The sequence below is a fragment of the Nycticebus coucang genome, chromosome 21, assembly GCF_027406575.1.
Source record: "Nycticebus coucang isolate mNycCou1 chromosome 21, mNycCou1.pri, whole genome shotgun sequence".
In the NCBI taxonomy this organism is placed as follows: domain Eukaryota; kingdom Metazoa; phylum Chordata; class Mammalia; order Primates; family Lorisidae; genus Nycticebus; species Nycticebus coucang.
The window spans coordinates 66,150,571-66,160,204 of NC_069800.1; the positions used below are offsets into that span (position 1 = coordinate 66,150,571).

Below are 9,634 nucleotides of genomic sequence, written 5' to 3' on the forward strand. Positions count from 1 at the left end.
GTGGTGGTGGGAGTTGTGGTGGTGATGATGGCGATGGTGGTGGAGGTGATGATAGTGATGGTGATGATGGTGGTAATAGTGGTGGTGATGGTGGTGGTGGTGGGAGTTGTGGTGGTGATGATAGTGGTGGTGGTGGTAGTTGTGGTGGTGGTGGTGATAGTGATGGTGGTGGTGGTGATGATGGTGATGGTGATGGTGGTGATAGTGGTGGTGGTGATGGTGGTGGTGATAGTGGTGGTGGTGGTGGTGATGGTGATGATAGTGGTGATTGTGGTGGTAGTTATGGTGGTGATGGTGATGATGGTGGTAGTGATGGTGGTGATAGTGATGGTGGTGGTGATGGTGGTGATAATGGTGGTGGTGATGATGGTGATGGTGGTGATAGTGGTGGTGGTGGTGGTGATGGTGGTGGTGATGATGGTGGTAATGGTGGTGGTGGTGATGGTGGTGGTGGTAGTTATGGTGGTGATGATGATGGTGGTGATGGTGTTGACAGTGGTGGTGTTGGTAGTGGGAGGTAATTATGATGATGGTGGTGGTATGGTGATGATGATGATGGTGGTGGTGGTGATGGTGGTGGTGACAGTCATGATGGTGGTGGATGACAGTGATGATGATGAGAGTTATACTTATAATGGTGGTGAGGATAGTGAATGCCACTGGGGTGTCACATCTGTTCTGAACACTGCACATATATTCAGATGTTGAATGCAGCCAATCCCTGTGCTGCTGGTTGGCTCTGTAAAAACTGCCCCAGTTACAGCTGGGAAGAGGCAGTTGTGTAATCTGTGCTAGGTCACACTGCTTGGGAGGCGGAGGGAGGGTGCAAACCCATCCCATAATCCCAACGTGATATCGGCAAGCAAAGTTACACAGGGCTCTTGGAGGGCAGAGCGTGGGCAAAAGCAACCTGGAAGGCATGTGAGGAAGCCCCTGGCAGCTGACTGGGGAAGGGGCACTCAGAGACCCTGACTGGGGTCACCCTGTGGAGGCAGCTGCTGATCTGAGCCCCTAAGGATGTTACAAAAAGGGCTCAACCTGACTGTCTCTTAGAATGCTGGGTCCTCCTGCCACCCAACCCCTCCTTAGCACCTGTCCTCTGGCCCTTTCCCACCCCAGTGGCCCCATAGGAGGCTCCGGAATCAACTTTCTCCATGTTAAGGGGAGTGAGGGAGGAGGCCCTGCCCCTGCTCCAGTGTGGCTCTCGGACGCCGACTCGTGGCCGACTGGGGGCAGTTCAGGCAGCCTCGGGGGAGCCTTCCCCAGGCTCCTGACAGCTAAGCAGTATTACCTCCCTTGCAGATCCCTGAAGGCCCTGCTGACGGAGAGACCCTCTGTACCTTCCTTTTTTTGGCGGGGGGGGGGGCACTCGCCTCTCTGATTTTGGAGTCCTTGCTTTTGTACAGCAGATTTTTAGATTTCATGGGTTCCAGAAGGGTGGGTTGTAGAGTTTTCCTTTGAAGAGCTTTGTGAGGGCGGCGCCCGTAGCAGTGGGTAGAGCACCAGACACAGAGGCCCGAGCTGGCGGGTTCGAACCCAGCCAAGCCAGCTAAAACAACGACAGCTACTTGGAAGGCTGAGGCAAGAGAATCACTTCAGCCCAAGAGTTTGAGGTTACTGTGAGGTGTGACTCCGCGGCACTCTACCCAGGGCAACTAAGTGAGACTCTGTCTCAATTGAAAAAAAAAAAGAAAAGAAAAAGGCTTGGCGCTTATAGCTCAGCAGCTAGGGCGCCAGCCACATACACCAGAGCTGGCGGGTTCAAACCCAGCCTGGGCCTGCCAAACAATGACAACTACAACAACAACAACAACAAAAATGAAGAACTTTGTGAGTGCGCAGGAGCGAGCACTTGTGCTGCAATCTCACCAAATAGCATCTATAGCCTTTTAAAAAAGAATAAGGTATAATTAATGTGCAATAAAATCCACTTGTTTAAAGGATACAATTGGGAAAGTTTTGACTTTTGTATGAAACCGTGAAACCACCATAAAGACAACAAATGTTCTGTCACCCCCAAATCTCCTTTATGTGTCTTTTTGGAATCCCACCTGCCCACCCCTCCCCATCCCAGGCAACCACTGATATGATTTTTGTCAATATTGATTAGTTTGCTTTTTTTTTTTTTTTTTCTGAGGTAGAGCTTCAAGCTGTCGCCCTGGGTAGAGTGCTGTGGCATCACAGCTCACAGCAATCTCCAACTCCTAGGCTCAAGAGATTCTCCTGCCTCTGCCTCCCAAGTAGCTGGGACTACAGGTGCCTGCCACAACGCTAAGCTATTTTTTTGGTTGCAGCCCTCATTGTTGTGTGGCAGGCCTGACCTGCCAAACTCAGGTGTACCCGCCAGCTCAGGTGTATGTGGCTGGTGCCTTAGCTGCTTGAGCCACAGGCACTGAGCCTAGTTTGAATTTTTTAGAGTTTTATGTAAATGAAATCATATAGTACTTATTCTTTTGGGGGTGTCTGACTTCTATCTCCCCACATAATTATTTTGAGGATTCACCCATGTTGTTGCACCTATGGGTAGTTCCTGTTTATCACCGAGTAGTTTTCCATTGTATGGGTGTACAACAATTTATTCATCGGCCTGTTGATGGGCATTTAGATTATTTCCATTTTTGGATATTACAAGTAAAGCTCCTATGAACATTTCAGTATAGGTCTTTGGCAAAGATGTCATCTTTGAAGCCTCTGGCAAAGTCCAGGAACTTCTTGATGAACTCTCCACAACTTCTACTGGAAGTTCGTTGGATTTGCCACATAAGACTTTCTGGGAGATCTTGTGTTGCAGTTTAAATTTTTTGAGCCAACCGCTTGATCCTTGGAAATCTGCCACCCTGAATTCCTGTGCAAATTTTTCAGCAACTTTGTGGATCATTGCCCTGGAGATTTAGGCATTTGTTCAAACTAGCCTAATGTGGCTTCATTGACTTCATCAAGGGAAGTCTTCCTCCTCTCCCACCCTAGGTCTCTGCTTTCTCTACCATATCTCTCCAAGTGCTTGTTTACAGGGTTTCATTTGTTTCTTTATTTGTTTTAAGACAGAGTCTCACTCAGTCACCCTGGGTAGAGTGCTACTTTAAACTTTTGGGCTCAAGTGATCCTCTTGTTTCAGCCTGCCAAGTAGCTGGGACTACAGGGGCCCACCACAATGCCTGGCTATTTTCAGAGATGGGGTCTCACACTTGCTCAGGTTGGTCTTGAACTCCTGAGCTCAGGCACTCCACCAGCCTCAGCCTCTTAAGTGCTGAGATTACAGGCATGAGTCACTGCACCCGGCCTCTAATTTCACCTTTGACCCATTGGTTATTTAGAAGCATGTTATTATATTTGGGGATTTTCCAGAAATCTTTCTGCTACTGAGTACTTTTTCTTTTGGGGGGGGCGACAGAGTCTCATATGGCCCTCAGTAGAGAGCTGTGGCATCACAGGTCATAGCAACCTCAAACTCTTGGGGTTAAGTGATTCTTTTATTTTAGAGATAGAGTCTTACTTTGTCACCCTGAGTAGAGTGCCATGGCATCACAGCTCACAACAACCTCCAGCTCTTGGGCTTAGGTGATTCTCTTGCCTCAGTCTCCAGAGTAGCTGGGACTACAGGCACCCACCACAATGCCCGGCTATTTTTTTGTTGCAGTTGTTTAGTTGGCCCGGGCTGGGTTCAAACTCACCACCCTCCGTGTATGTGGCTGGCACCATAACCACAGTGCTATGTGCGCCGAGCTTCTGTTATTGAATTCTATTTAATTTTACTGCAGTCAGAGAATATACTTTATATGACTTCTTTTTTTTTTTGTAGAGACAGAGTTTCACCTTATTGCCCTCGGTAGAGTGCCGTGGTGTCACACAGCTCACAGCAACCTCCAAATCCTTGGGCTTAGGCGATTCTCTTGACTCAGCCTCCCAAGTAGCTGGGACTACAGGTGCCCGCCACAACGCCCGGGTATTTTTTTTTGTTGTTGCAGTTTGGCCGGGGCTGGGTTTGAACCCACCACCCTCGGCATATGGGGCCAGCGCCCTACCCCCTGAGCCACAGGCACCGCCCTCAATTCTTTTTTTTTTTATCATCTGTTTTCTGTCACTATTAACAGAAGACATGAATTCTTTTTTTTTTTATTTTTTGAGACAGGGTCTCACTCTGTTGCCCTGGGTAGAGTGCCGTGGCATCGTACTTTACAGCAACTTCAGTCTCTTGGGCTGAAGTGATCCTCCTGCCTCAGCCTCACGAGTAGCTGGGACTACAGGTGCCACAACTCCCAGCTAGTCTTCCAATTTTTAGTAGAGATAGGGTCTCACTCTTGGTCAACTCTTGAACTCCTGAGCTCAAGCGATTCACCCACCTTGGCCTCCAGAGTTCTGGGATTTATTTATTTATTTATTTGGAATAATGAACGTTTATTACATGAACTAAGACAGGAAAGAGGAAGGCTTCTGGGATTATTTTTGATGCTAGTGTTTCTGGGGTCATACTTAAAAAATGTTGCTAAATCCAAGGTTGTCATGTTTTCTTCTAAGAGTTTGACAGTTCTCGTTCTTGAATGTCTTTGATACATGTTGACTTTAGGTTTCTATACAGAATGTGGATATCTGGTTTTTCAGAACTGTTTATTAAAGAGACTATTTTTCCCCACTAAGAGGTCTTGGTACCCTTGTCAAAACCAATTACCCATGTACGTGAGAGTTTATTTTGGAGTTTATTGAGCTCCTTGGATATGTAGACTCATGTATGTCAACAAGTTTGGGATAGCTTTTTTGGCTATTATTCTTTAAATAGTCCCTTTGTCCTTTTTTTCCTCTTCCCTTTCTAGAATGTTCATAGTGTGTATGTTGATCTGATGGTGTTCCACGGGTCCCTTAGGCTCTATTAATTTTTCTTCATTCTAGCTGGGTGAGGTGGCTCACGCCTGTAATCCCAGCACTTGGGAGGCCGAGGTGGGTGGATTGCCTGAGCTCACAGGTTCGAGACCAGCCCCAGCAAGAGTGAAACCCTGTCTCTAAAAAATAGCTGGACGCTGTGGTGGGTGCCTGTAGTCCTAGCTACTTGGGAGGCTGAGGCAAGAGAATGGCTTAAGCCCCAGAGTTGGAGGTTGCTGTGAACTGTGACATCACGGTACTTAACCCAGGGCGACTAAGTGAAACTCTGTCTCAAAAACGTTTTTTTTTGTACATTCTTGTTTTTTTTTTTTTTGTGATTTTTGGCCGGGGCTGGGTTTGAACCCGCCACCTCCAGCATATGGGACCGGCGCCCTACGCCTTGAGCCACAGGCGCCGCCCTCTTGTTTCTTATTCTTGGACTGGACAATTTTGATTGTCCTGCCTTCAAGTTTGCTAATATTTCTTTTGCCTACTCTAATTTCATGTTGGACTTGCTTAGTGAAATTTTCATTTGTTACTATTTTTTTCAACTTCAGAATTTCTATTTGAATTTTTTTTTTTTTGCAGTTTTATTTTTTGGCTGGGGCTGGGTTTGAACCTGCCACCCTCGGCATATGGGGTCTGGCACCCTACTCCGTTGAGCCACAGGCACCACCTTGAATTCTTTTTATAATTTCTGTCTTTATTTTTATTTATTTGAGACAGAGCCCTCAAGCTGTTGCCCTGGGTAGAGTGCTGTGTCATCACAGCTCACAGCCATCTCCAACTCCTGGGTATAAGTGATGCTCTTGCCTCAGCCTCCCAAGTAGCTGGGACTACAGAAGCCCGCCACAACGCCTGGCTATTTTTTGGTTGTAGTTGTCATTGTTTGGCAGGCCTGGACTGGATTTGAACCAGCCAGCTCTGGTATATGTGGCTGGTGTCGTAGGTGCTTGAGCTACAGGCGTGAGTCTCTATGTCTTTATTCATACCTTCATTTTTTCATACATCATTTTCCTAGTTTCTTTTAGATCTTTGTCCATGATTTTCTTTACTATTTGAGGATGTTTAAGATAGTTTAATAAACTTTGTGTAGTTGAGAACAATGACTGGGTTTTGTCAGAGACAATTTTTGTCAATTTATTTTGTTCCTTTGAAAGGGTCATACTTCTTTTTTTTTGTAGAGACAGAGTCTCACTTTATTACCCTTGGTAGAGTGCCGTGGCATCACACTGCCCACAGCAACCTCCAACTCCTGAGCTTAGGTGATTCTCTTGCCTCAGCCTCCCCAGCACCTCGGACTACAGGCACCTGCCACAATGCCCGGCTATTTTTTTGTTGCAGTTTGGGTGGGGCCAGGTTTGAACCCACCACCCTTGGTATATGGGGTGGGTGCCCTACCCACCGAATCACAGGTGCTGCCCGAAAGGGTCATACTTTCTCGTTTATTTGTATGCTTTGTGAGTTTTTGTTGAAAATTGGAATTTGGGTATGATTACTCTGGTAATCAAATTTCTTCCCTTCCCCTTTTCTGTGCTGTTCTTGATTGTTGAAGGCTTTTCTCATGTTTAGCCTGTGTTTTGACTGAGATTTCCTTGAGCTTTAAAAACGCACCCACCCAGGCGGTGCCTGTGGCTCAAAGGAGTAGGGCGCTGGCCCCATATCCCATATGCCGGAGTTGGCGGGTTCAACCCCCCCCCCCCCCACACACACACACAACCTTTCTCCCAGTCTTTATGGACTAGTTCTGTGCTGGGCACTCTGTTAACATTTAGCCATGTCATTTATAATTCTATCCCAGCTTTCACTTCCTGACTACACTGAACCTGTAAATCAGCTAATAGCAGAAGTTTAGGATCATTTTAGGAGCTGGGTGTGGAGGCTGATGCCTGTAATCCCAGCACTCTGGGAGGCTGAGGCAGGTGCACTGCTTGAGCTCAGGAGTTTGAGAACAGCCTGAGCAAGAGCGATACCCCCTTCTCTACTAAAAATAAAAACACTAGCCGAGCATTTTGGTGGGTGCCTGTAGTCCCAGCTACTTGGGAGGCTGAGGCAAGAGATTACTTGAGCTCAAGAGTTTGAGGTTGCTGTGAGCTGTGATGGCACAGGCTTTACTCAGGGTGACAGAGTAACACAGTCTCCCCCCACCCCCCAAAAAAGAAAGAAATCCCAAACACGTAAATGGTTGATGCCATAATCTCCCAAAGAAACACTTCCTGTTTCTTCTTTCCAGATCTTAGGATAGCGGCCTGTTTTAGGTTGCTATCTTGATCTTTGCCTTAGGCAGCAGTTGTGGAGTTTTTGACTTCCTTGCAATGTTTTTGAGGACTGCCCACTGGCAACACGTTTCAGATTGCTACTAAGGCCTCCTTCTAGACTCCATTACACTACTTCCATCTTTGTTCTTATTACCCATCTTTCCACCACATTTGCTTATTTAAGTTGCCACTGGGATAAAGGTGGACAAGCGCTTTTCAGAAGGGCTGCCTGATGGGTGTGGAAAAAAGCTCAGTTGCTCCATAGGTGCTGAGCACGGATGAGAAGAGACTTTCTCTAGGCCAAGATTAGGATATAAAAGCACAAATTTGTTTCATATTAGAGAGAGGGAAGAGAGTGGGGGGAAGAGATGAGAGACCAGAGGGCAAGGAGGGAGAGAGGGGAAGACAGGGGAGAGAAAAGGAGAGAGAGAATGGCATGGCATCCAAAGGAGGAAAGGGGCACAGCCTCCCTGCCGTCCAGAGGCGGCTGAATTTAAGGGGGGAGGTAAGTGCAGCCCAGTTCACAGGGTGCTGGGAATGTGAGTGCTGTGTCCCCTTGGTTTGTCCTCAGGCAAAGTTGCAGACAGACATTTTCCAGGTGTTCCCATCCTGAGGCCTGATTGTTCATCTGTCAGGACACTCAGGAGTCACTTGAGGCTTAAAGGAACAAATCCTAAAAGACAAAGGAGCTGGGGAAATGTAAGGAGAATTCACATTTCCTTTTGGTCTGTTGGGTTCCTCAAAGGACAGAGATCAGCAAGGGTGGGGGTGGGGCTGGCAAGAGAAAGAAAGTGGGCAGAGATTTTATGCCTTGTCGAAAAACTAAGAGTTAGTAATTTTCTATTGTTTTCGCTGTAAAGCCGGACCATCCTCACGCCGCCTGTTTGCTAGGCTGCCCCCGCCCTGCCCCCGGGATGTGACTGGTGATGCTTTTTGACTCCGGGTGGTCTGTACCTTTCCTACCCCCAAGAACTCGCCCACTGGGCGGGAAGAGTTTTGCAGCAGCATCAGATGAACCGGCCTCCCCGGCGCCCAGAGGCCCAGTCACCCGCCGGCCGCCCCTGCTGCTCGCTGCCGGCCCTCCAAGCGCTTGTAGGGACAGCGGCGTCCGCCTGGCACGTCCTGCGGGCTGGGCCGCAACTCACAGGACCCCACAGCCCCGGACCGGCCTCGCTGGCGGAAACGGAAAGCGCGTCAGGAGGCTGCCTGCAGGGATGCACTGCGCAGACTCGCCGCGGCGGCGTGACCCGGAAGCATTCGCCCGCCCGCTCGTATCTCTGCGCAGGCGCTCACCATTTCCTCTCTCTGCCTTCACGCGTCGCAGTGGCAGCAGGTGGGCCGCGCGGCGCTGGCTCGGGCGGGCGCGGGCGTGCGGGGCGCGGCGGGGCCGGGAGAGCGTGCGCGGGCACTGCCGCCCTCACGCCCCGCGTGGTGACTCTTTAGGTCCGGCCTTGACATGCAGAACGACGCCGGCGAGTTCGTGGACCTGTACGTGCCTAGGAAATGGTGAGTGACCCCCACCCACCTCTACCCCCGATACGCAGCGTGCGTTCGCGCCCCCACTTGCCCCTGGTCTCCTCCCTACCCAGTCCCTTCTCCTGCCCCTGCTCTCAACCCGACTCTTCCTCCAGTTTCCTTCGCACATTCGCCCCCATCCCCTCTCGGCCTTGTCCCCAGTCTTCTCCCCACCCGCTCACTGCGCCCTCTCCTCCCACAGCTCCGCCAGCAACCGCATCATCGGTGCTAAGGACCACGCATCTATCCAGATGAACGTGGCTGAGGTGAGCTAGGCTCCGGAAGGTGAAAAGGGTGGCAGGTGGGCGCCTGTGCCCTGGGGAGGGACTGCTGGGGAGGAGGTGAAGGTTCAGGTACGGGTTGGCTTTTTGGATTGATGTTTTCTAAACTGCAGGTCAGAGCTAAAGTTGCCTTGGTGAATGGCTTTGTGAACTCTCTTTTCTGTACAGGTTGACAAGGTTACCGGTAGATTTAATGGCCAGTTTAAAACCTATGCCATCTGTGGGGCCATTCGCAGGATGGTGAGTGTTTCCTGGAGCTTTGCTTATCATATGGACCCTTGCTGGGAGGGCCTGGATTTGTTGGCAGAGTAGATAGATCTGAAATGTGTGGACTATACTGACCACTTGCCTCTTCCTGGGCACAGAAGAGGGTGCTCAGGAGCCCAGGAGAAAACTACTCCAGCATCCACCTTACCTGTATGGTCAGCTTGAGTTTGTGCTTGGTAGTGTACCCCGCCCCCCAAATCAGTGTGTGGCTGCCCAGGCAGCAGCAGCTACACTGTGTGTTTTTTCCTTTTAAAGGGCGAATCAGATGATTCCATTCTCCGATTGGCCAAGGCTGATGGCATCGTTTCAAAGTAAGGGACTAGGAGTCTTGTGTTAGGGCACAGTGAGACTTATCAGGAGACATGATTTCAACATTGTCTTTTTTTCCTTGTTCTAGGAATTTCTGACTGGAGAGAATCAGGGATGTGGAATGTAGGACATAAATAAATAGTGAAACCC

The 9,634-nt window shown here is 49.3% G+C and overlaps 1 protein-coding gene across 1 annotated transcript; it reads left to right on the forward strand.

Annotated features, from left to right (window-relative positions):
• Window positions 1-8,355: 8,355 nt before the first annotated feature.
• RPS21 (ribosomal protein S21) lies at window positions 8,356-9,634 on the forward strand. The gene is made up of 6 exons (XM_053573491.1): window positions 8,356-8,445; window positions 8,556-8,618; window positions 8,830-8,893; window positions 9,077-9,148; window positions 9,431-9,486; window positions 9,573-9,634. Exons 2-6 carry the CDS (start codon window positions 8,569-8,571, stop codon window positions 9,580-9,582), a joined length of 252 nt encoding a protein of 83 aa, XP_053429466.1. The 5' UTR covers window positions 8,356-8,445; window positions 8,556-8,568; the 3' UTR covers window positions 9,583-9,634.

Bases quoted from the DNA above. Each gene is read 5' to 3' on its own strand.
- RPS21 (XM_053573491.1), top strand. From the start codon at position 8,569: ATGCAGAACGACGCCGGCGAGTTCGTGGACCTGTACGTGCCTAGGAAA. The intron at 8,619-8,829 runs GTGAGTGACCCC...CTCCTCCCACAG, and splicing joins CTGTACGTGCCTAGGAAATG to CTCCGCCAGCAACCGCATCA. The intron at 8,894-9,076 runs GTGAGCTAGGCT...TTTTCTGTACAG, and splicing joins TCCAGATGAACGTGGCTGAG to GTTGACAAGGTTACCGGTAG.